This window comes from Branchiostoma floridae, chromosome 2, assembly GCF_000003815.2.
Source record: "Branchiostoma floridae strain S238N-H82 chromosome 2, Bfl_VNyyK, whole genome shotgun sequence".
NCBI lineage: Eukaryota > Metazoa > Chordata > Leptocardii > Amphioxiformes > Branchiostomatidae > Branchiostoma > Branchiostoma floridae.
Window position 1 is genome coordinate 16,306,293 of NC_049980.1, and position 27,562 is coordinate 16,333,854.

At 39.6% G+C, this 27,562-nt stretch overlaps 2 protein-coding genes across 2 annotated transcripts in view; both read left to right on the forward strand.

Moving 5' to 3' along the window:
• Window positions 1–6,877, forward strand: part of LOC118408661 (OTU domain-containing protein 7B-like) — a 15,942-nt gene extending 9,065 nt beyond the window's left edge. Inside the window, 5 exon segments of the mRNA XM_035809518.1 lie at window positions 1–87; window positions 1,300–1,427; window positions 1,803–1,930; window positions 2,085–2,386; window positions 2,644–6,877. Coding sequence (XP_035665411.1) covers window positions 1–87; window positions 1,300–1,427; window positions 1,803–1,930; window positions 2,085–2,386; window positions 2,644–4,271 — 2,273 coding nt within the window. The 3' untranslated portion in view covers window positions 4,272–6,877.
• Window positions 6,878–7,345: 468 nt separating this feature from the next.
• The window catches only part of LOC118409684 (ras GTPase-activating-like protein IQGAP1), a gene marked incomplete in the record, with an annotated part of 53,992 nt that continues 33,775 nt past the window's right edge, over window positions 7,346–27,562 (forward strand). The window contains 3 exon segments of the mRNA XM_035810884.1: window positions 7,346–7,576; window positions 9,938–10,040; window positions 24,641–24,793. Of these exon segments, the coding sequence (XP_035666777.1) occupies window positions 7,531–7,576; window positions 9,938–10,040; window positions 24,641–24,793 (302 nt within the window).

The window sequence follows — 27,562 nt, forward strand, 5'->3', positions numbered from 1 at the left end:
GGTGGGCAGAAGTGTGTGCCTGTCAGAGACTGCTGCCACTACAAACATCGGGGGACGGGAACTGTCTGCTGCATGCTGCCTCCCTGGGTAAGACAGCCATGTGTAGTCACTCTAGGGATGTTTACCTAAATATAACATCAGGTACAGCTACTGGTGCCAGTACAGTAGTTCAGGGACAGGTCCAAACCTGTACCTGTACAATTAGACAAAGTAACCTGTGTTCTTCAATCATGACAGAAAGAGCTGACAGAATGTTTATTTAGGTTTCAACAAGTATCTTCAAGAGGATTTCAAATAACAGTCGGGGCTGATTTTAACCATACGATACCACGTTTTTATCTTTTTCCAGTGTAAGATTTTCATCTTTGTGGTCAGAGGAACACATTATTAGTAACCAAATAAATCAAAAATTGTACACTACTGTAAGTCTTTTCAGGTACAGTACTTGTATAGAGGTTCCTGTATTTTGGACCTGTACCTACATGATTTTTGTAATACTGACCGGTACTGATGCACATCCCTAGTTCACTCCCACCCACACTATCCTTCCAGGTTTTCCCTTAGTATTCCAGTCAGGTAAGTATTGGAAGTTATGGAAGAAGAATCACCGTCCCTTTAATAGATCATTACAGGCAACATGTATAATTGAAAGAACTAATTCTAGAAGGTGCACTGCAGGCTATGTATGGACTAGGCAATTAAGATAGAGATAACCTTGAGTCAGGGAGCTCAGCCCTATGTTTTTAAGACTTGCTCTTATGGGCTCACTGCTTCAGACCTACACATGATAACTCTAACTGTACATTACGTCCTGCAGCATGATAAGAGACAGATATAAGGAGGGACAGTTGAGCTATTTGAAGGCTCTTGTACCTAAACCGAAACTATGAAAAACGTTGGTGAAGTTGATTAACCGCTCAGGATCTTTAAAGGAAAATTGTGGCAGAAAACTCTCCCAGTTTCTGGTACCTTTGCAAATAAAGATGGCAATGTTTTATGCACTGTTTGTGGCTCTGTGGGTATATTTGTGACTTTTTGGACAGCATGATTCGAGAGGACAAAGATGGATATCATATTTATGATAACTGGCAACTGTTAGGTGGGTAGGCATTGGGAGACCAAAGGTTATCAATAGCGGGCTTCCTAGCAGTCTTCTACATTACTGTATCAGAAGTTCTAGATATGATGTGTTCCGGATATGTTTTTTTATTATTATTTGTAGATAGGCCTTGAGGCAGAAAGTAAATGCTGTAGGTTTAGGCCTCCTAGTTGTAACTTGTAATTGCTGTTGTCCATCAGGTATGTGGGGTTTCCATGACCGCCTGCTGACCCTACGGAAGGCTCTCTACAACACCCTGTCATCCAGCGGAGCAAGAGGGGCACTGAAGAGGCGCTGGAGATTCCACCAAACAGAGGAGAATAAAGAGGTGAGATTTTCATAAAGTTTCCAAACTCTCTGTTCTAACTAACACAATTTTCTCCAAGGTTACTGCAAGTTAATTTGTCGTCTAGCAGAAGCAATATATAAAACAAGTTGAATATGAAAATGGATAACTGTCAAGTTTTGTTACATGTAGCTCCCATCTTTATAACTTGCTTAACTTTTGTACCGGTATTTTCTCATCTCATCTCATCCTATCTAAATTACACTACATTTTTCCCACATTGGCAGTAACATACAAATAAACATGACTAAAAATCGTAAACTACAGGTTCTACAAGATCATAAACTCCTAACCTACAGGTCTCCCTGTATTCATGCTGTATATCTGTGTACATTGACCGTGATGTGTGTGTTGTAGGCTGGTCTGGTGTACTCAGAGGAGGAGTGGGAGCGGGAGTGGCAGGACCTGCTGAAGCTGGCCTCAGCAGAACCACGGCACCGCCCAGGATCCATGGGAGGTGGTGGGGGAGGATCTTCCACTAACTCGTAAGGATCAACATTACACTGTTGTGTTCATGGTTGTATTACCTGACATTTACTCCTACAACATCCCCCATTTTTTGGTCAGTAGTCATTAGGAAGGATGAAAACTTGTAAACCTATATATGCTTACACTCTCCATCATTTTTTTGCCTTCCAGACACTTAGAAACTGTATCTGAAGATGATGCAGGGCTCTGCTACGAGAGCCTAGAGAGCTTCCATGTATTTGTCCTAGCTCTGGTGCTGAGACGACCTGTCATCATCGTTGCGGACACCGTTTTACGGGACTCCAATGGAGAAGCACTGGCGCCCATCCCCTTCGGTGGCATCTACCTGCCATTGGAGTGCAAACCGGATGAGTGCCACCGGTCACCACTGGTCCTCACCTATGACCAGGCTCACTTTTCTGCCCTTGTTGCAATGGAACAAAGTGAAGTGGATGAGCAACATAGACTGATAAGTAAGATACATTTTCTTCTGTCTCTTTATTCTGAGACCTTTGAGTCCCCCATGGAACTTAATATCTTCAAATGTTCACCATTCAAGTGCTTTGAAATGCATCTTACAATATGTTAGGGCTCTTTCTTCTGTCGGTCTGACATTTCAAACGCTCAGTAACCTGTTATTATGCAGAAGTAAATGTCATAGCTGCATATGCAGCAGTGTTGTGATAGCTGCTGTAGTACAGAACAGTGATGTTGACCTTTTGTTTTTCAGCTGTGGTTCCCATCACCGACCACAACCACAAACTACTTCCTGTTCACTTTGTCTCTGACCCCGGGCTGTCCTGGATATGGGAGAAGGACCCACAAGGACCTGAAAAAGTTGCAAAGTTGAAGTTGAACGAGGACCAGAAATTAAAACTCCTTGAACAGTACCTAAATGTTGTTAAGGTGCCCTTGAAGGGAAAGACAATTCCAGCGGATGTGTTGAACTCTGTAGAAAGTGCTTCCCAAACGTCAGAAGATGCACGTTCCAGCAGTGGTTCCTTTGACTCGGGTTCAGAACCTGACTCTACCAACTCAAACCACAGCGGAAAGGGGGGCAAGACCAAGGCTGCAAAACAGCTGAGCTCGGTTGCAACAAGGATAGGTAGTTTCGGAAAAACAATGGGCAACAAACTCAAGAAGAACTTGGGGATGTACAATAGCAAACACAATGGAAAGGGTGGGGAAAAGCATGGGGGGAAATTAGAGAGAAAGGAGTCAAAAAATGGGAAGGGGGACCTGAAGTTGGAAAAATCCCATCCAGTGCAAAATGGACCAGTGGATGAGAAGGACGGAGGCGTTAGCGTAAATGGCACTCCAACACACGCAGCAGCCAAGGAACACCAACCCCTGGTGCGTGGAAAGGACTACATCCTGGCTGCCAAGATGAGCATAGAGAAGCGACACAAGTACCAGCAGGAAATGATAGACAATTACCTCTCACTAGCGCAGGAACGTTTCGCTGACCACTGTGAGAAGAAGCGACGGGAGGAAGAGGACAAGAAGAAACTGGCAGCACAAATCAAACATGAACAGGAGCTGATGATGAAGCCTATGCCATGTATGACTGAGGGGTGTGCCCTGTATGGTACTGCTGCTACTAACTATCTTTGCACGTCCTGCTTTGAGAGGCAGAAACACAGTATGGCCGTGGACTATGCATCGTGGAAGGTAAATGGGGCCAAGGGGCACGTGGTGTCTGCCGGGTACGCCACCCTTCCCACCCCTGGGAAACACAACACACAGTCCTACAGGAGCACGTACACCATACAGGAGGACGGCGTCGTGCCCAGTAGAAAGTCTCCGCCTTCCATCCCGGCGCCCCAGCTCCCAGCCCGTGCCAGTCCCAGCCTCACGAGAGGTGGGGGAGGGCAGCGAATAAGTTATCCCTCAGCTGTCAACTCCAAGTACATCCCACAAGAGGATGTGCCACATCGTAGTGCCACCTATCCCAACTGTTCAGACCCACCCTCATCCCACTCCAGCCCCTCTCACCTACCCAACTACCACCCCCCTCCCCCGTACCGTGCACCCAATGGTCCGTATAATAGTCAACACAACTACTACACCTTACCCAGGAAGGTGAAGCAGGCTGACTACCACCTCACCGCACAGGTCGACAGAAATCACCGCATGTCCCCGGAGAACTCCTACAGCGATGACGAAGTCGCGGGGAGTTGGTTAAGAACAAAAACGCGATCTCCTGTACGTTCCACGAGACTGCTTCCAGAGAGAGAAAAGATCCCATGTCGGATGAAGTGTGGGTATATTGGGTTAGAAGAACTGGACTTCTACTGTACCACATGTTACAAAGACAGAGGTCGGAAAGTTACACATGTCTATAGTCCTCATAAGTGAACAGCTGGAGAATTCACCTGTCAATCATGTTGAAGTCAGCCAATCAAGAAGCAGGTTTGAGGACCAGGGTAAAATGCCCCGCCTGTACATTCTCAACTGTCAAGGAGTGGTGGAATTGTATTACCTGGAATGGAGAGTACTGGGAATTGTTCGGTAAAATGCCTTAATTGATTGATTTCATAGAATGATTTCAAAGGAAGTTGTTGCAGTTGCATGTCGAATCAAAGACCTTATTGGTATAGAATAGCTGTCAGTCAAGGGAAGGAACTTTTCTGTAGCTTTCAATTGACTCATTTTAGGGAGGAGTGCAAGTCTAAACAAGATGCACTGTGTGCTGAGAGCATTGTACCATAATCTATGAAGGTGTGTTGTGTGATATAATATTTGTTGATGTGCAAGTTGTCTGGTAACAAATGTAGGCGTGATGTCTGTTGTCCACAGTATATAACATTGTACAGTTTAACCCAAGACTTATGTGTGCAATGAGGCTACATGGGTATCTATTGTACATAGCTTTTTTGTCCAATGAAGCATATCCTAAAGCAAAACTGTTTATGGCAAGACTTACAAACTGCATGTACACATGGAAATGAATAGAGAGAAGACATTTCCTTAGATTAAGATATAGAGAGTGCAAGAGCAATAGATGATTGTATTCTGTATGTATGCAATAAATAATGGATATAATTATGAAAGAATTATTACTACTAGGCTGATTTATTTTGTTACCTAAAAAAGAAACGCACTGCAAACAATTTGAATGATGCTTTTTGCAAGATATGAGTAGGTTGAGATGTTAAAAGGTATACAACTTATTTTTGAAGGCTGGGGCTCTCCCACCAATACTATATAGTATCAGAGCAGTTGTACAGTTAAGTTACTGTGAAAACCACTTGGGCAAATGTTACTTATGGTATGACATACTGCTGTGAAGTAGCATAGTTAGATATTACAGACTAGCATATCAGATATCTTTCGACGATAGGTAAGGTGATTGTTTGTGGTCCAAATGAGTGGCACTTCGACACTTCTGTTCAGCCAAAGTCTCAATAAAAGCCAAGGGTTTTGTTGGCAAAAGCCATGGAATAGATAACAAAACAGCATGTTGACTAAGTCACATTTCATTGTAATGTTATGTCTGATTGTGATCCTTTTGCTGGTACTTCATACAAGAATGTGCATTATATTATGTTGTGCGCGTGTTGTAACAAGTTTAGCCTGACTTGGACTAGGATAACATAATTTCCTCAGGTGGTATGTGTATTTGATTCCCAACAACTTGCCGTGTAGATAATGTGTCATGTTCATCTCATTGTTTGTCTTATCACTTTACCAATGCAGTCTGATGAGACCATTAGTGAACAAAGCTTACAAGTAGACTCTTGGATGCTACAAACCTAGCCATGTAGGCAGTACAAAAGAGGGCTAGCTAGTATCTTTAGGACACAGGTGTATTTTGCAAGCTCAAAAAAAGGATCATTTTCATCAACTTAAGTGTTTTACTTTGGATGGAATGAATTCCTTATTGTGAGATAGGTTATTGAAGGACAACTAGTAGTTATGTACTTGGTACATAAAGTCCTAGACGTGTTTGTGATTGTGAGCGCATGTTATGGAGATATGATGATAGATATGACAGACAATCATTCCTCAAAACTGCTTCATGTGGTTGAACAGTTATGATAACCACAAAAATTGATTTACATTCTTCTCTGGCATCACGGATAGAAATTTAACTTAATGAAAGCAGAGACCTAAGAAGTAATGTCTATGCATATTATACTAGCGGTGAAATGCACTGACCGAGGCTATACAAGATTCATGGACACATTTGTAGGAACATTTTAGGTATTTCATACCCCCAAAAATTGTGTCCATCTGGGACATTTTCTGGAAGTGGTATAGTATTACATATTTTTACTACTTTTTTTTGGAATTGGCATGTTAGAACATGCTCATATTATTCAAAACAAGTCTCCCCTTCCTAGATAGAAGACAATGTCAATGCATCTGTCAGAAATGAAGCGCAGATTCAGCTTCCATTGCTTGCAGGTTTGATTTTAATATGAAAAGGGGGTTTTCTTACTTCCTCAGAGTAGGGAGCTGACAATTTCTGACTTTTAACATGCTGTGTGGCTAGATAAGGGAGGTTTAAAAAGGACCTCCTTGCGCAAGATGGACTTTCGTACACCCCACCTATGCTTGTTTGAATTTGGCTTAGAATGGCTTTGTATATTTTATTCTGATGAAGCAACATTGCTTTCAACAGCTGCAAGATTAATGTAAATTGATGCTTGTGCACTATTGTCAAGACCTGTTACATGGACTGACTTGTATGTATCCAGTATCATTGCCACTGTTTTTTCTGCATTGAGCAATGCTTGATTTAAAACTGAAAAGTAGGTGAATTGGACAAGGAGATGTTGATGACTTTTATCATTAACTTTGATGCATTAGATAAATGTAGACAACTGATGTGATATCCAATCATTCTCATCAGCATTTGGTTTGTAAGTGTTTGTAGAAGTTGCAACTTGGTACCCAAACACAACAGAAACCATTTTGTACTGGTTCAGTACTATCACCATTAAAGAATGTAATAGTAAGATGCTTCTTGTCATTTCTAATAAGTACATGATAGCAGCCACACAGTGTAAGGTAACTGAAAGTATGGCAAGGTGGAAGAGTCCTTTACATATGTCTAAATGTCTAAATCCCCCATGGGCAGTCTATTGTAATAGCAAACATACCATATTTGATTTGTTCAGGGAAACTTGAAAGTGACATTATCATATTCTCTAACCTGTTGGGAGGCCTTGTCAAGTAAGTAACCTGTTTGGGGAATGACTCTTAAGTTTGCTTCTACGCTATGACAGATCGAAATGTTGTATTGCAATATTTTTACCTGGAAAAGCTGACACAAAGTTATTGCAAGTCAATCAAGGGCCGCTACACATGCTACATGTACAGTATGCTGATGATAGCATATGCAGTATTAATCACTTCCGCGTAGTGGCGCTGTGAGCTCATTCCGGATGTTTACACATCCCACACTGCCTTGTAATACCGGAAGTGGCTGTTTGAACCGAATCCCCGCCAAAAGGAGGTCCGTCGCAAAACACACAGGAGCCCAGGCTGGGCAAACCCGAGCCCAGATACTAGTACTTTGGAGCTACTGAGTCGCGATACCTGCCGTCTTTACGGGATTCTACGACGTTTCTCGCATTTGAGCTGAGGCTAACCAGCCCGGGAAGCAAGCATGGAGGACGGGGACGACGTGGACGCCAAGAGGGCTTCGTTCTCCCGTGAGTGCTGGTTGTGTTTTTCCTCCCATTCCCCACCTTTCTGTGGGTGTATTGAGTGTGTGCAAGCACCGTAAGCCTGACCGGACTTGCAAGCACCGCCGTGCAGGGCCTGTACACATGGGGTTGGGCGCGGTGCACTTGAGATTCAAAGGCTTCGATCGAGCTACATTATTGTAGAATCCAAAACACCTTTCTGACTAGCTGGAGCAAATCATTTGTAGAATTTTGACTAGCCGGGAAAAGTTAGCGTGTGAATGTGATCCCACCCTCTCGGTAGAAGTCTCAGGGACGAAGCGATGTCGTCATGTCTGAGAAGAACCAGTTTGTATTGACCCACCCGCAGGGGTCCTGAGTGTATGTGTGTTCCCACGTCCACGGCCAAACGGACCACTTCAAACAAGTACAGAACGGACAGAGATCAAAGACGCGGTCGTTATGAACGTTACACCCTGTCTTCACACTTCCTTGTTAAAATCGGACCCCGGTTCCACCATGGCTGCCCTTAATTTCTTACCACGACCGTTAAGAAAACATGACTTGTCTTGAGACTGCTTGTGAAGAATAGCGAAGACAAAGCTCTTCATTTTTTTTACCGAGGCCTGTGCGGTAGGCCTAGTTGTCTCGGAGATGTCCGCTAGCTGACAGGATGTCGTTGTTGTGGGGAATGTGGAGAATATTTCCTGCATGTCCAGGAAGCCCCTGTAGGCATAGATGTGCTAATGACAACATCGTACTTCCAGACACTTCTCTATTTTTGCCCCTCCCCCGTAATGATGACACCTCCCACATATTGTTTGTGAAATTGATTAGGACAACAGAAATAAGGACTTGAGGTTTCACACCCTCACTAATGAGGCATTATGCCTACCCCATTATCCCATCCACTTTAAATTACAAACTATTCAAATTCAAATACTAACCACAGTATTGTTATGATTTCTCTTATTGACTTAATCTTGAGTGTGTATTGAGACTGGGTATTAGGAGGAAATGAAAAAGGAAGATGTCAGCAAGAAACTGATGGGGGGGGGGTCTTGATACAAATCATAGATAAAAATGTCATTGGTGATATTGTAGAATTCCCCTTTGCCCCCATCTCGTTGATAAGAAGAGCTAGTGATGCCCTTTTCTGTAGCATTAAAAGACAATCCTGTACCATCCATATCATGTAGTCTGCTCATACTAAGTCTCTTTTTCTAAATCAACATAACGTTAATTAATTTTGATCAGAAGATTCAGAACCATTCCTTGTTTGGATATATTTCTTTTCTAAAAAGAATGTATAATAGATCTCAACAACATATATTGCAGGTAAGGATTGAAAATGCTATATAGGAAACAACTGGCTCCCAAATGCTATGTTTATTCTCATGCTTGATTTAACACAAGAAAAAGAAAAGCATCTCCTTGAATATTTATCCAATCTGCCACACACAAAAACAACAGGTAAGCCCTAACGTTACATGGCATAACTCCCACTGAATTCTTCAACCACTAGAATGCTCTGATGGAAGGAGGTAAACCCACATCAAGCCTAAGCCTGCATATTGATTTTTAAAATGTCTGGGTTATTTGAATATCAGTGGCTGGGCTGTAGTAACTGTAGCTTAGCCACAACATCAGAGGCCACAGCAAGTAAATTATATGGATGACATCGAACACTCATTGAATTTTGTCTGATTTTGAAAAAGTGATTGAAAAAGAAATTTATTTTCCCTCAGCTAGCTGATGTATTGAGTGCAGTAAGCAAAGAGCAATAGTGTAGTTGTAGCTAACACTAGTATATTATAGCTACCACACTTTCTGCACTTCTGATAAGACTCGTTGGCTGTGATACCATGTTCTATCTCTTCAGTTATTGTCATGAAGTTTATGCCTGTTATGATTCTATTTTGAAAATTTAGGTATCTTGTTTTATTTTTGCCCAGTTTTTTTTATGTGTACTCTTTGCAGAGGATGTCATCCATAAAATTTACTTCTTGTGGCCTTATGGCAATATAAGATAGCATATTGAAAGAAATCTCATTGGAGTGAAGTTCAAATTTACAAATTACACTAACTAATATCACATAGTGGTAACATATTGCATTCTTCATATAGTTGGAGTACCTCCTTCAGGATACACGACATGGATGGCGAGGCTTGAATAAGATTGTAAACTTAAGACAGTGAAGGGCATTTGAGTTGGTTGGAACAAGCAATGTTATCCTGGGAGTCATGCGGTGATCTCTCCCAATTTCACTTCGAAGGTAGTGAAAGGCCATAGTTGGAAATCACAAACAGAAATTAAGACTAAATGTATCTGTCTCGTGTGTGTGTATATTTTGGAAATAGAGAGAGTTGTTGTATTTTTTTTCACAGATGTTGGGATGACAGAGGAACGTCAGTCTGCAGAGGAGATGGATGAAAAGCGACAACAGGCCATGGCGTATGAATATCTCTGTCATCTACAAGAGGCAAAACAGTAAGTACTACTAACATCAAAAGTTTGCTCCTCTTCAAGACTCCATGTGCGTCAGGCTTTTTGCAGCAAAAATTGAATAATGGAGAAAGTTTGAATGGATTAAGATGATGGGTATTTTAGGAACTACCGACAAACATCTTTCAGTGTGATAATGGCTTTATTGTCTATCAACCTGATGCCTGCTGAGTTGTCATCTGTTTATCTCTACTCCCAGTGATAAGAATCAAATTCCTTGGTGGGTGACTGAGCATTACTTGATTAGGAAACAAATACCTTTGCTTGTATAATAACTTAGCTCTTGCTTACAAAGTTCATTTGAAATTCTTGCTGATCTTTGCCCCTTTCAAAAGACTCAACCAAGTATGAAAAGATCAAGCATAATACTTCAAAGCAGTGTGCATTTTTATATCTTGAGTCATCGTCTGATATTACAATGTATCAGAAAAGGAAAAAAATCCTGATGGATTCTATTAGATTTAAAGAGAGACATTTGCCTGAAATGTTTTTGGAATTAGAACATGACATAACATGTAAATTTTCAGTAGAAGTGAATGATAAAATGTCCCAACCTAGTAGTACTGTATTGTGTACTAGCCTCCCTCAATTTGCCAGCGACCAATTTGTGCAGGTTGATTTGCAGGAGACCCTCTGCTCCTAAATCATGTTCCTGGGCCACCATGTGACAGCACTCTCTACCCACTCCAATTAGTTTAATAGGCACGAGCCATTTTCTGTGTTTTCCTCAAATGGTAGGGCAGGGTAGGGCTTAGCTTTACTTTATACAAAAAATGTCGCTTGGGACATTTACCGTAGTTAGGTTGTCTTTTGTATGTGTTTTGATGGAAATACATTAAGAGATTTTCTTGTTATGATTGTTTGTAATAGGTCAAATTGAATTGGAAACTGGCTATCAAATATGTAATATAGCAAAATAGGTGAAAGGCTATTCAGAAAAAATTCATGTTAACTTGAAGCATAATATTGGATGGGTGTTGTGTATTTTTATAAAAACGATCATGAACATACTGTAACTAGATGATGGAATTAATTACAGTTTTCCGTTACAATGTATCAATACATGCAGTAAAATAATTGAGGTCTATTGAGACTGAGGAAAAGTGTCTACATCTGTTAGAATATTCCTGGAAGTACAGTATTGTTCATGCCTGTCTGTTCATGATTGGTGTATATTGCAAGAAAGAGCTCAACACCATTAAAATCACTTTGTTTTGATATTGAACAATTGAGGATTGCTTTATCAAAATTGCATTTTTATTGTATAGCTGCTTTAAATGCAGACAAATGGCATATCCTTAACAGATTAATTTAGGCTTAATGAGAAATTTCTTGTAGAACAATATCTTTAGCCATGGCTTATGCTGGAGACTTCAGATAAGATATATGCCAATTAGAGACACTTGGTTCACACATTTGCCAAACAACAAGAAATAGGACTAGCAATATTTGATAGCAATCAGTGGGATATTAACCTCTTTGCAAGGTATTTATTTGGTCAATCCCCTCTGTCATTATGAGTCAAGTTCAACTGTAGCTGTGGGTGATTTCCCCAAAGGTCCAATGTATATTCCTAACATCCCAGCCAGATAGGAGCTAGCAAAGATATGGCCTGGCAAACAGCCAACAATGTCCCATGCTGGGTACATGGGATTAGGAGGAGTTCAGCATCTTCCATCACTTGACATTTAGTAGAATGATGATGCTTTCAGTGTCATATACAGCAACTCTCCCTTGACTTGTTTATCTCAGTCAGTGTTGTAGCATCTGACTCATGAGACTATTTTTGAACCCATAGGGAAGTATTCCGTGTGCACTACTTTACCCACAGTGTCCTGTTACAGAGAACAAGACTAGTAGTCAGTCAATGCCATGTGAATGTGAGGCTCCATTGTGAGTCATGTTTGGGTAGGGGTGGAGGGTTGCAGTTATTTACATGAGGTAAAGACACATCAACCCACTGCTGGGGGAAATTTCTACCCACAAGACCATTCCAAATCTCTACCAGACCCAAACCTTTCCAATGGAGGGTCACTGTAAAACATGGTTTAACTTTAACCCCTTTGTTGAAATGTTTTGACCAGGTAAAGGTCCTGTGAGTCAGTGGTAACCTGATATCCCAAGGATGACTGCACTCCTCCACTTTAAGACTTCAGTTCTGTTTGATCATTGCTGAGAGGATGACATCATCTATTATTCAGGAAATCCAGCCTACCATGATGTGTTGCAGGCAAACCAATATGACATATATCTCTAGGTGCTTATGATAGCCTTTCACATATAATATTCAGGCATTTGACATGGTTGGGATAGAAGCATCTTTTGATATGTCTTCTTAGTAGAGACAAACTTCAGCACCCTACATTTCTTAAGGTCAAAATAAAGGTCAATAAAATTGGGCTGGGAACCTTGCCACCTGAGGTTTAAATGCATAGTACAGTTCAATACCTGTAGTATTGAGTATAGGTAAGAAATGCCTCCTTATAAGGTACAGTTTAAAAAAATTGGTACAGCATTAAGATAATGGAAATATGTCTACTGTATTTCATGTAAATATGATGGCCGAAAGAATACATTTATGCGAGTTATATATCCTTATATGGCATCAATATTTTTTTAAATATAATCTTTAACTGTGTATTTGAATATTTCAATACACTTGTACAAGTCTGTTTTCAGTACTTGTTATATAAAAAGGTACAGGTCTTTAATAAACATTTGGGGTCATTTCTTTTGGACAGGTCCATGTCCTAATGTTGCTATGCTCCACTGTATTATAAATCTTATCTGGCTCCTTTCCAGTGTCTCTTAAGTTCGTACAAGACAATAAAACAAGTCAAGCCTGTTGTTAAAAACCTCTGAGTCTGAAGTCAGACGATAAGGAAATATCCCCTCCACCCCAGCCGACCCCTCCCCCATGTGACCCTTACTATGGCAGGTATGACAACACTGTAATGTCTACCTCTGTAAATATTGTCCCTACCTTGTAAGTGCCAAAGGTCATACACAAGCACACATTCATAGTCTCAGGCCCACTGGAGTTATTGGGTGAGGTCCTGTTCATTCAGGGTGTGGTCACATTCATCACATCATACTGCACTGGGAACTCATCCAAGAACAAGAATTAGATAGAATTTCATTACACCATGGGATATTGAGTCCCAGAGAAGGCAGTCTTGAACCAAGAATTTCACTGCGTGAAGTCTGAAGTGTGTTTATATGGTGCTTTGATATGATGGTTCATCTGTTCCCACCCTCATCCAGAGCACACAATCACATGGAGATTATTGAGAAATTTCTAGTCTAGATCTCTATGGTTTATGGAAAATGTAAATGTCTTCATCATGCCTTTCAGTTTTACTTTTCTGTATTGTATAACTCGAGTTTTGTCTAAAAGAATAGAAAATTAAAAAAATAATCCCTACGTACCAACCCTATTTTTCCCCCGGACTGAAACAGAAAACACAACATTTTTTACTAGGCCCTATGGTAAAATTGTCCCTTTGTCAGTAACTTACTCATTATGACCCACACAGAACAATGGTAGCCCACAACAGCCGCTAATGTAACCATTGTAGGCCCCATTATCACGATGTTTGCACCTGCTCTGAAATATAAGAACACCTGGCAAAAATACAGAAAAGCTTTGGACAGCCTGTATGATAATTACCAATATAATCTCCCTGTATCCACAATCCTATTATTTTGTAGGACGGTATTATTTCATCTACATAACAATGTAAAGGTAAAAATAGTACCTTTTTGAGGCCATTGGGGCAGTGGGTTGTGGTAACCACTGTGTCTATGGCACAGTTTTGATGGGCAGAGCCCATCCCTCTTTTCCAACCGCCCTTTACCTCCCCAACTGAATTGAATTCAGGTGCCCAGTTTTACACTTCTCCTTGGACACAACATCAGTAGCATGTCAGGGTTTCAAACCCAGGACCTCAGTGTTCTAGGCCACCCTAACTGTTATGTGCATGTGACACCAAATGGAAGATAAAAGTTTCACTCTTTATTTTATTTCTGCAATAAAAAGAATATTTAATCACCATGAGCATCATCCAGAATTCTTATATGAAACCCATCATAATTCCCAGGCTTTTCCCGTTAATCCTATTATTTCATGACCCAAATATTGGTTAATTGCCAACTACATAAGTCATGCACATTATTTAGAAGATTTTATATATTGTCAGGCCTAGTATAAACTTCACTGTGGTTTCAATGTTAGGGACACCACATGTACACCTATTGTCTGTTTTGCTGTGTCCGACACCTGCCTTTGCTATAAGCAGCTGGTGTAACTGTCAATCACAAAAATTTACCAACTTTTGACCTTTACTAGAAGGCTGCAAAATGCAGAATGGAAGACTGCAAAATGCTAGTCAGTTGATTCCATTTAAAGCATGGGATTTTTTTCAAGTGAAAATTAAGGAGAGAGATACTAGTCATTTGGCATTGTGCCTTTCATACCATCCCCGTTTTACTTTCTCATAACAGCTGCAAATTAATGTCAGCTTTGATCATCACAACAAACAGCAGCACTGTTTTGAACTGTATGAGACACAACATTGAAACAGTTTAGAACAGAAGCAATTGACCTCTCAGGAATGTATCTGTTTCCCTCCAGGTGACATGTTATTAAACTCCCCCCAGGGTAGGTCATTGATAATACACCTGCCACATTGGATACAGTGTCAGTCTTTTGCTCAATACACAAGTACTACTTGTTTCTCACTCAGGCTTCTGTGACAATGATACATTCTGTGACAATAATACATTCATGTACAAAATAATCAGCCGCATACTGTGTAACAGTTTTGCATATGACATAGTTTATAACTAAGGGTAAGTTTTGGTGGGAGTTTCTAGCTGCATGTTAAAGTTACCTTAACCTGAATAGTCTATAATTTGTATTTCATAATTATAGGGCATCTTGTATGTAATTTGTCCAGGAAGACAACCTACTTACAAATGTATATCAGCAATTGTAATGGAGTAACAAAAGTATCCAAGTACGTATAGTCTTGTTGATATCGGTTCCCCAGAAAGACAAGTGAATGCTATGAAGTCCTGATGTTTGTGCTATCCTAAGTCAGTGTTGACAGAAGGAGGGGAGGGGTCACTGGGTCTGTTGACAACACATGGCAAAGGCCCTGTCCTTCATAGCAGGTCTAGGGCAGGTCCTGGACATACATACTTCACAGAATATCATCATGCGCTACAAACAGTCAGTTGTAGTTTATGAGCAATGTTCCATCCTTAACAATGTTCTATCTGTATGACACTCATACAGTCTTTTGTATATCTGCTTTCATCATGTGCTGTCTGTTTGGTATTGGTTGTTATTTTGGTATGGTCTTTATTTGCTTTGCGAAGATGGCACATAAAGAGAGCTTTGTTCAAAAAGACAGTGATACTAATAGAAATAGCCTTGCCAAAATTTGTGGTTCCCAGCTTACTTCAGTCACTACTCGCTAGGTATTACCACCCATGGAGTTAGAAGTTAAAGTCTGGAGTCTTGTTTCTTCAAATCAGACCATGAAAAACTCAACTCTAGTGATCAAGTCCTTATGGTGGTTGAGCTTCAGATTTTTACATCACACGAAGAGCAGGGAAAATGAATACATCAAGTCAAATGAATGAGCGAAGTACTGTAAATGTGCACTGATACCAAATGTACTGTATCACCACATGTCATATATACATTTATTCTGTCCATATCCTGTTTCCTCATGTGAAAGTAGTTCTGGTGTTTTGTTTGGCTGCAAACCAACCAGATGTGATTCATTGTCAGCAAGGATGTTGTCTCTGCAAGCAGACCAGTGGGTGGATGTAGACTCTGAAATAGAAAGTCTAGTCATGGTCATGTTGACAGTCTAAGAACACAGGAAAACATGGCCTTTGTGGATTTAGAGAACCTCTGGATGTCTTGAAATGTTCCTTCCATGATCTCATAATGGTCCTAACCTGCATGTACCGACTTCAATATCTCTTCTTGCCTTGTATCCCAGGCTACGATGAGTCTCAGATAAAGGGGGCGAAAGATACCCTGCAGGGAGAAAAATTTGTGGAGAAGAAGAAAAAGACTTGGCAGCTATGATATTGATTCTTTAACTTTCCGTGATACACTGTAATGGCTCCTGGGCAGGTGAGAAGTATCACCATTCAGCTGTTTCCCTCTCATCGATTTCTTACACCTCTGTATCACTGTGTTTAATTTATTGAGCATGATAGGTTTCCTTTCCCAATGGCCGATTGTCTTGTAATGTGGGTTTCTTAAATGCACCATTCCAGTAGATAAGTCAAATTTTAAGCTTGTAGGATGGAACATACCGCTACATGTATTCACCATCTACAGAGCTGATATAATCAATGCCCTCTTGTCACTGAGATCAGCTGAATATTTAATAGGTACCACTTTCTGGCAGTGTCCATCAATCAAAGTTTTTATCTCCTCCCACCTTTTAGATTTTAGTGGGCACAGAGAGTCAGGAGAGGACGTTAATTAGTACTAATGAGCTTATGCTTTCCAACTGGGGAATACAGAGAACACAAAGGCAGCCTGGGTCCCAAGGAGCTGATTACAGGAATTCCCAAGGTGGAAGTGAATGGAAGGAGGGAAGGTGCAAGATCTTAAGACATTGATGTATGCAAGGGGTAGGAAAACAGACTACTCTCTGCATGGTAGTGCACATGATATCTCTTTTTCTCTAAGATATGGTAATTTAAACCAAGTAGATAACAAACATTCTACCTTACAAGAACCAATAAAACAATTATTGAGAGGATAATGAAACACCTTTTATGGTGGCATTTTTCTGGATCGTTGCACATTATGGCTGGTTCATTTGCTACTGTGACCTAACACAGTTCAGTTTCTTTAATAATTCTTTGACAGTGCAATCAAGCAGCAATCACTGAATTAGTTTTCTCACCAACTAAAATCCCTTCCCATGAAGTACCAATGTGGCGGCTTAGTACATGTAAACAACTTCAATTTCCAAGTAGAAGTTAGAACAGAAGAAATCCTAAAGACATCCTGACTGCGTAAGCCTAAATGATCTGTTTTAGAATATTAGTTCTTGCTTATGTTTTGGGCAAATGTTATAAAATGACATCAGAAAGATTCGTCAAGCTACATTTCTCAAACAGCTTATTTAGGTTTATTGAATATGAATAATTATGAATGAAATTTTGTGTTGTCAGAAATTGCCAACTTTCTGTTGTCCACTAATCCCTAAGTCCTATAAAAGATTTGGGGTGCCTAGTAGTAAACTTCCAAACAAAGGGCTATTTTCTATAGCAGGGTCATGACATTTGAGCCTGCCCTTAACCCTGTAGGTCCTGTAGGACAACACAACAATGCATGACTGACAGGGGGTCAGTCTGTTCTGTTGACAGTGGCCATTCCTTTTGTGGGGGTGTCAGGATAGTTCAGCTGCCAGGAAGTACATGCGTGTCTGTTGCTGTAGGTCAGATACATCACAATTAAGAACTGTTAGATTTAAAAAAAAAGCTTTGTCAATAAATATGACTTTGAAAACAAAGCAGAGTCAACTGTTTTAGGTCTTTGAAATACATCTTTGGTTTTAAAAAACTCAAAAGGTGTGTTTAGTTATAGATATCAATGGTGATGTAGTATTGGCATGTAGAAATGGGGAACTTGCCATTGATGTTAAACTTTCTTGTGGAGACTTGTTCATGTATTAGAGATCTCCTCAATTGCTATTAAAGAGAAGGACACCTTCAATAAACTAGCTGTTGACACTCCAACCTCAGGTAGGAATCCATAAATCAACAGCAGAGAACTACAAACACCACAAATAGCTTAGGGGCAAAGGGCTGTCTGAAACCTGTCAACCTTTTCTTAAACTGCAGAACACAGTCTACTGTAGCCAACACACGACATATTATTTGCCTTATCAGAAAGAACAGTTTGTCAATGGACATTTGTTTTTAGATTTTTAATACCAGTTTTCAAAAATTCACCTAGCCCTCACAGTGTCAGAACAGCCTATCTCCAATGTGAGTTATGTTTTACCCCAGCATGATTGAATTACCGGCCTGTGTGTATTGATACCTGAGGTTCAGATTGGCTGATGGTAGGCTGGCGGTAGCCTATGTGGTAGATGGAGGAGAGTCGTCTTCACTTGATCATGACATGCATACCAAATAAGGTAATAACTCCTAATAGTATTATGCTGCAGGCTCGCTTATCTGCTTCGTTTGCCAAATTAAATTTAAAGGTGTTCCACCCAGAAGTGAAAAGAGGCCCAGTGGTACATTCGAAGGATTTTATTTTTTATGTACATGAACTCATATCACTGGTTAATGTAAATTATTTTGGCTGATACTAGTACTTTGGTGACATGATATATCTATGCAGTACAATATGGTGTCTGGCCATGCTGAAATTAAATACACTCTCCTAAATACCTGAAACAAATCTTCTTATTCAAGCGGATCTTTTACACAAGATCTGCTGGATAAAACATTGCAGCCATTCTTTATGTTTTGCCAAGTGTTTTTGTGTAATAAATGTCCTGAATATTTCACTGTAGATATATTTCTGTTCTAGGAAATGATAGGTTTCAATCTTTCAATGCTACACCTGGTATATGTGTGATATATACCTTTCTCATTGTTTCAGAAATGTGTTATACATATACATACAAATATACACACACCAGTGAACATGTACTCATACACATACACATGGACATAATTTTACAACATACAGGATGTTCTACTGTCAGACAAAAAAAGAGTAAAAAAGATTTGTAGGATTAACTGACTGTAAGTTGTTTATTGAAAGAGCTGCTTGACACAGTATTGTGATCTCCCAGTTATTCCCAAATAAGGTAATCCTGAGCGTCCCGAGCCAGTCAGGTAAAATGCACACCTGACCCCACACAGGTAGGTCTCCTGAGCTGCAGGAAGTTTTAGGTTTCACAGAGTCCACATGGGCAGGCTATTGTGAAAATAGAGGATTCAGTGATACTAGCAATACCTAATATGTATATGTCCTGTACTGTTCAGTGACACTGCCAGTAACTACTAATGTTTCCCTCAGAGTTAGATACCTTACTCCCAGTAGTGTTATGTACTGAGTACGAATATTAATAAAGACCTTGGGGTGCTATTACCATATAAGTCCACTGCGCTGCTAAAGTACCCTTTGAGGCTATTTAGCTTTTACCTCACTGAACTGGCTTTCACTTTTAGTTACAAAATCTTGGTCTCATGTGTTGCTATTGGAATGGTGATGTTTGGAAATAAATTGAGAAAGAAGAGGACCCTCTGCCCCCCTCCCTCTCTGAATCAATTGGCTTCTTATTAGCTGCATGGTCATGGAACATGTGACTATGAATGTGCCCTTCCTGGTGAGATGAAATTGCTGTGGCTGCATAGTTTCTGACCTGGTATTAGAAGTGAAGATTGGATGAGCCTGCCTGGGAAAGGTTTTATTGACATTACAGGTTGCCCTCAGTACGCCTTATCCCCGAGGTGCCCAACAGGACTGTTTGTGGAGGACTGGTGGTGCAGAGACTGCTCCTGGGCATCTATTCAGGCTCCCCAGCATCTTTTACACTGTCCATCTATCTTTACCAGAGGATCGTTACTTTGGGTGTATCAAAGGACCATTGGAACTCATTCATCCTGCCTGTTAATCCTTTTAGAAAAGGAATGTTGAGTAAAGACAATTTCCATTTTTATTAGGTTCTTGCATTTTAGACCAATTAAATGTATCAATTTTGTCTGCTAGTATCAGGCAGAGCATTTATCTCCCCTTTGCTGTATCCTCCTTGCTGTAAACTGACGGAATTTTTATGTAAATGTACATGTACTTGTGAAAAACGACTTAATAAACTCCCTGCCGCTCAGTGGTTGAAGTCAGATTTTACTGTACTCCTGGGATGGACTTCAACAAGGTCCATTGAAGCTGGGCGTTGTTGCCAATAAAAGGCCTGCTTTACAATACGGTCAGCCAGTATTGATCAATAGCTGAAGGGCTGTAAAGTTATAACTTACAGTTCAATAAATGAGCTACCTTTATTTTTATTTAGGTGCAAGAATATATATTTAAGAAGGACTGTTTTTGTGCAAATTTTGCCAATAAATTAATCAATGATTTCAGTTCAGGTTTGTCAATTAATTAGGCATTGATACATGTATGTAAAAGGTAATAATATAGACATTACAAGGCAGCACAAAAAGATGAGACGTATATAATTATAACATAATATGATAATTAATATATATTCTTATGCCTTTCATCTTTTTGTGCAGTTATTGCTGTCATGTAATGTCTATACTATCTTTCACACACATGTATCAATGCCTAATTAATTGACAAAAACTGGATAACCATGAAGGTGTTCTATCGTTACAAAAATGATGTATATGAATTCACATTTGATATGTTCAGCTGCCAAGTTTGGCCCACACAGTAATTATCTGCCAGTCAACAGTTGGCAACATTATTGATTTTCTCTCTAATCCATTTATTTAAAGCTTTTAGATCAATGCGCTATCGCACTCATTGTGAAGGGACAGCGGAAAACGGCGCTTCTTAGTGGAGGGAGGAAGATTACAGGGTGACCTTGGTAGAGTGATTTACCTTGTACCCAGGTGGAACATCCTGATGGGGAATGAATATTTAGACATATAGGGATGAAATAAACCATTGGGTTGGACTTTCTTAAGTCTTGGTTTGTTTCTCTTATTATCTTAATTCAACAAATTATACTATTTAATGTAGGTAAAGATTTGTCAGTGTTGTACAAGCGACAGTATAGAAGCAGCATTCTGTGAAAGCTATATGTCTGTAGACATTTATCGTAATGGTTACTATATTGGTAGTCTTTCTCTAGTATACATAACAAAATACAAATGTACTAGACAATGGCTTCTTTATGTTTCTTACTCACTGTTAGTGTTAGATCATCATTTTGTATGGACAGAAACATGTTTTAGAAATGCCATCATGATCATCAAAAATCACTTTCTCTTGCTTAGTGCTTTGAAATGCTTACTTCCTCAAGCGTCTACTTGATCAAGACACAACTGGCAGGAAAGCAGAATGAATTTATTCATCTTGATTATAGCAGAGCTGGGTGGATTTCTTGCAGAAACATCTGCAACTTCATTGCAACAAAGCTTTTCTTGATTGGGCCAATTTGGTATAACTGGCAAGTCAAAACATACATAGTATCTGTACTTGTGTTGGGAGGCCGGCCAGGATGGAATCAGGATATATTTAACCTGTGGTATTGATCAAGTGACCCTGATCTTTTAGCAAAGATCCAGCCCCCGAACAGAGCAATCATCCTTTTCTAGTGGATTTCATGATCATGCAGCTTTGGAGTTTCAAGCCATTTCAGTTGAGACATTATTAAATAGAAACTTTTTTAGATTTACAGATTGTGCCAAAAATGAATATTTTGGTTTTCTTTATTTCATATCATTTTCGAATTGACTAAAAATGGTAGATGTGAAGAGGAAGGAAGGAAAATGGCTAAACAATTTCATGTAGGCCAGTCCTTCCAGTGCAATTAAGGATACAAGCCAAACTGGAAAAGACTGCACATGGATTCTTATTGACCACTTGGTGGCCTTTAGAAATTCTTCCAATGAATATCAGCTTGATGTGAAATCAATATTCTTAATATTCATAACAGTGCCACATGGTTCTGGGGTCAATAACCTTGTCACCACCAATGCTAGATATGTTTTGTCTTGCTATCAGTATGTCATAGTTCACAGCAGTCTGTGTCATCAGTATACAACTCTTTGTCAGCTATCTTTTTATTACATCTTCAACAGAGAAGTATACACCATAGTTACGGTGTAACACTTACAGGATCGTAACATCATTACTATCTCCAGGAAGGTTATATTTTGGGTACTATAACATATTTTTGAGTTAGTTGTTTGTTTCAACCATAACTCAAGAAATCGTACTCCTAGTAGATGGATCGTTAAGATATTTTTTAAGATGTAGACAATAAATTCTGTGTGCCATTTACTGTGCTTTTACAGTCAAGCTGTTGTTATACAATAGTTGATATTGCATGGTCTCTGGACGCTTGAGTGTTAATCCCTGTATTATCACGTATAATTTCAGGTGACAGTTCTTTCAGTATGCAGGGCTCGAAATAGTTTTTTCTGCATACCTGAACATTGAAAATAACCTGCACCAGACAAATTTTACCTGCACCACTCTAAATTTAGGAAGTATGGAGCATACTGAAATTGTTCAGGAACCATTGCTATTTTTTCTTTAATACTTTATAGGTGGTGACATCCAATGCAGCTAAGAACAATCCACATGCACCTACATCATAGGACATTTATGTATAAAACCCAGTACACGGAGAAGTGCAGGTTAGGTGCAGGTAGACACCAGAAAAACCTGCACAGCTCCATTTTTACCTGCACTATCCTGCATATGCAGGTGGTATTTCGAGCCCTGAGTATTTGTTGTTGTTGTCTGATTATACAGATCCAAGAGCAAGTCCCATGATAATAGTATCTGAATTCTACACATTTCTTCAAAAATGATGAATGTATACGCTGTACGTAATATATTTTCAAATCGACAACACTCATTTGCAATAAATCTATCTAAATATTCAGTTACTTTGAAATTATCATTTTGCCTGAATTTTGTATAAGGCAACAATAGTATGTCTTTACTACCGTGTAAACAACATGAGGCTCTAGGTCCTGTCCTAGATACCCCTGTCAATATTTGTCTGTTGAGTTAATGAGATTCATTCATTCATACTGCAGTGTTAGGCACCTTTCATCAGGAAGAAATGTTCCATTTACAAATACTCTATGCTCATAGAACAGCAACATGTTATGTGCCAGTAGCCCATTTGAAATTGCAAAATTGAATTTGATCATATATCATGCACAGTATCTTAATGATAACGTATATGTTGTACATTTTATCTGTTCATGCATCAGCAACAGACCTATCTTACACAATGCTTCATTGAACCAATGCTTCCCTTGGCTCCACTCTGTCCCAATATGAGTTTTACAAATCGACAGGCCCAACAATTATCACACAGTTACAGCCTGATATAGATTATTTTTCCTGAAACCCTGCCACTTTGGACTATGATGTACTGGACAACCTCACTATCTCCTGCAGAAATTGATGCTTAAGTCAGGGGGTCAATGTGAAATAGATCTAATGGATTTTCATGTGGAGTAATAGAAAACTGCAGTCAGGAGGTACAGGTATCTTCTACTGGGACGTAACTGGGTGGGAGCCAAGTAGAGGATAACACACAGGGTAAACTGATTCTAGAGCTAATTAAAACACTTACAGATCACTCAACATTGTAAGTACTTCTTCCAACCTAAATACAGCCTATGGAGAGTTATTGAGTTTTCAGAAAAATTTTTTGTCAATTCTAAAACTGCTAGCTATAGGATCCATGTCCAGGATTGCTGTAACCAATACTGACGGCTTTAGAAGTTGACATCTCACAGACCTGATCTGCATTGATTTTCATTGGAATAGAAGGGTAAACCTCCATACACCCATCTTTGTACAATTGTAGACATCCCTCTTCGCTATGAGTTTGAAAATATTTTTCATTCCTAAGTTGATTATGATGTAAAGCTGCTTCCACCCTCACAGAGAACAGTTGACAGATCCAAATATTTATTTGGCCAGAATTGAGAAACCATGTTGCAGATGAAGGTAAAACTAAAAGACTCAATGTCGTGTCATCTTCAGTTCGCATCACCCTGAGATTTATACATTTACGTCACAACAAGGCAAAGATAAGTTTAGACATTGATGCTATCAGTTGAAGGTACATGTAACTGAGATCCTAATGATATATCATCCCTCAATTATTCATGTGCCGGATGCAGAAGGACATATATGTCATAATGATAAGATCCTCCTGTACAGCCTGTAGATAATTCATGGGGGACACAGAGTAAAGATTAAATAGCAAAGTTTCGTAGAATGTAGAATTGAACATGTAGATTATATTTAAGGTGTCCATTGAACTTGATGGTCTTATGATCATTTTGACCAGATGTTTTGTTTGTTTGAGAGTAACACATCTTTCAGTCCTACATTTTTGTCTGTAACTTGTCCCGAATCAGGGTTGCATACTTTGATCGTAAAAATACGGTAGTATGAATTTAGATGCGTAAAGATTCAAATTAACTTAAATCAAATAGAATGTCAGCAAAACCTTACTGTCTCTCTTAAGTTATAAAGCTTGAATTCAACATTTTTTCGTAATTTGAAAGTTTTGAACAATTAGTACTTGTCAACAACACAGTTTGATCGTCTAGTCACTAGTCACTTACTAGTACACATGTAGGTGTAAAAATATGCTATGTACTAGTTATAACTTTAAAAAGTAAAAAATAAATGAATTAGGTGCACAGTTGCAATTTTAGGTGCATCCAGTATTTTTAGCCCTGGATAAGCAAATAGATGTTGTGCAGAATGCTTTTGAGGTGAATTAGTATAATTGTAATTCTTGTTGCCCCCAAGTTTACAATACTAAAGGTTAACATTATGGTTCCTGTTCCAGATGGATGGAGGCGTGTATCCGGGAGGAGCTGCCCGCCACCACGGAGCTGGAGGAGGGTCTGATGAACGGAGTCATCCTGGGCAAGCTCGCTCACTTCTTCGCTGCAGACATCGTACCCATCAAGAAGCTGTATGACATTGACCAGAGCAGATATCAGGTGCACTATCATACAAATAAATTCTTACTGAGAACCCTTCATTATACCCTGTTTCTACTAATTAAAAAATAAAGGCTGTGACCGCAGGACGATCAGAGATTTGACAGATCACTCAGAGAATTTTATCGATAAAGAAATTTTTCTACGTTTGTTTTGTTATCTTTTACATCATACTCAGGGCTCTAGCCAGCGTCCGTTTTTCCGTCAATTGACGGAAATTTGCTGCGTGTGACGGAAAAATTTTAAAACCAATCCGTCAACCTTGACGGTCAAAAATCTGATAAAATCTCCTTGGTGGAAGCTATAGGTGGCTTGGGGATGCCGTCCACGGCTGTAAAAGCCACGCACTGTTTGTTTTGCTATTGTTATGATTGTTGACAATGTGTGTCGGTGCCCTTTCGCATACGATAATCTCATTAAAACCCGTTTTTCAAGGTCTCAGTACAGTCTCTCTGACTCCTGGAATAGTGTTTTCGCGACAATGGGAATTGGCTGACGGAAAAAAAATTTTGAGCTGGCTAGAGCCCTGATCATACTTTTGCAATTACATCTTAATCCGAATTTGGCAACTGACAGTTGCTCAGTGATTGCTTTCAGTGGAAATGTAACTAATACATAAATTGAGGAACGTGTTGCAAACAGTATCAGGACCAGAACTTGATTTTTGAGAATACAGTAGATGAACACACCTAGCCTGAAAATTGTACCAAATTTTATTTGATAATCTATTGGGTGCACAGTGTTAGGTTTAGTAGATTGTTGTCAAAACCAATGACAAACCTTATTACCTCTCTTGCCACCAGTGCAAAAAAATAGGTGGACAGTTCCAGCTTGCTTGCATAAAAGTGCATAATCTTTGTATCCAGTATTGTGAGCCCTTAACATTATTGTATTGTTCTTCCCCCTGTTGGTAATTGTTCTTCAGTTTTGTACTTTACAAAGGAAATTAAAACAAAACAGAACTTCTCCCAGAAACCCTTCCCATGGAAGGTGTACTATATCTACCTGTAATTACAGTTGTCAGCTGTGTTGTCTCAACATGTCATCCTAAGCAATTGATGTTCTGAACTCCCACAACTAAAGCAGAACTATGCAGATTCACAAGTCAACACAACTACAGATGTACCAGTAGTTTTTCTGACTGAATCAATGAATACACCTCTCCCCTCCATATTTACCTAACCCCTGACCCTGTGTGTGGCCTGACACCATAGCAAACATGTGGCAGACAAGCCCCAGTCTCCCACTCTTCTTTACCTGGTCTGCCACTCTTCTTGACCAGGTCACGTTCCAGGCTGTTGTAAGTCAACTCCCGGTTCGTTAGATTTGAATGTGCCGCTATTGTCTCAAACGTGATACACCGCTGTCACCCGAGTGCAGGGACCTGTTTCCATTATGGTGTAGGTTACCCGCTAAACCGGGTGGATCCCACAGAACAATGAGCCCAATTTTGAGGAATTACGTAGACCAAAAGCAACGTGGCAGTTGTGTCCACAACACAAAATGGGTGTGAAATAGGCAACATGCCCACTTCTAAACACTTGATAATATCCCAAATAATCCACAACATTTTGGCATGGGCAGTATCAGGGAGTACTTACCTGTGAATGGCAAAATGTAACATTTAAAAACTTAAGTTGCTGTACCTTTTGATGCAGCAATAAAACTTTTATAAAATGTTTGCAGGTTGCTGTTAGAAAATTGTAGGACATCAAATTTCCTTCAAAACATATGGACACCTCCCACTGTGGATGAATAAGGATTATTAGTAGCCATAACTCATCCATGGACCACTTGTCTCTGTACAAAATAGAACATTGTACCTGTTGTTGACTCAAAGGATATTGCTGTGTACAGCGATACTCAGTTCGTCACAGGTCTGGTATACGTACTTACTGCTGGCGCTATTTTTGGAATGGAATGAGGAACCGTTGCCCAACGTCCATAGACTCTGGTTTCATCCTGGACTAAGCATCAACTTACATGTTTTATTCTTTACCAAATTATCTATTTGTTAAGATATTTTACCTGCTTCAAATTATCAGACTTAATGTTAGAAGATGTTTGCACAGATTTCTTTAGTGATCAATAGAAAAGAAGAATCTTAAGAAATGAGTATACTTTTAAGAAAGGGAAGTCTCAAAACTTGTTTCAGCACAAATTGTCATTTCTGACCAACAGCTTTTAGAATGCCTCATCCCTGAACTAAAAGAGGGTATTTTGAAAGCAACACCAATATAGCCATCATAGGGAGCTCTGTAACAAAAGACTCCAGTATCCATTTTTTTAGTAGACAGAAAAATAATGCATCTAGGACAAGTTCCATCAAGATCTGGGTCACTACTGTTGTAGGGCATATTCTATTCGATTGTTACCTGGTCTTGTCTCCTTGAACTTGGCCCACTTAGCAGACTTGGATGTCTGTATGTTTACTACATGTGATGATGAAGTCTGTATGGTCAAGGCAGTGCCATGGCAGTGATAATGATATTGCAGCATCATACAGTTGATTGTTACAGTGCCAGAACCACAAAGTACTATGGCAGATCGATATATATGGTAATACAAATGCTCAGAGATACACATACATGTCAGATTTCCTTGTTTCATATAATTTTCTGCTATTTTCCTTTCTTCCTGATCTTAAATGTTTTGAGGCCCATGTTTTGTTGGATAAAAAACTCCCAAGTTGGTACTTGAACATGATGTCACAAGCAATGACCTGTGTGTGGATGGAATGTATGTGGATTGTATGACTAATAGAG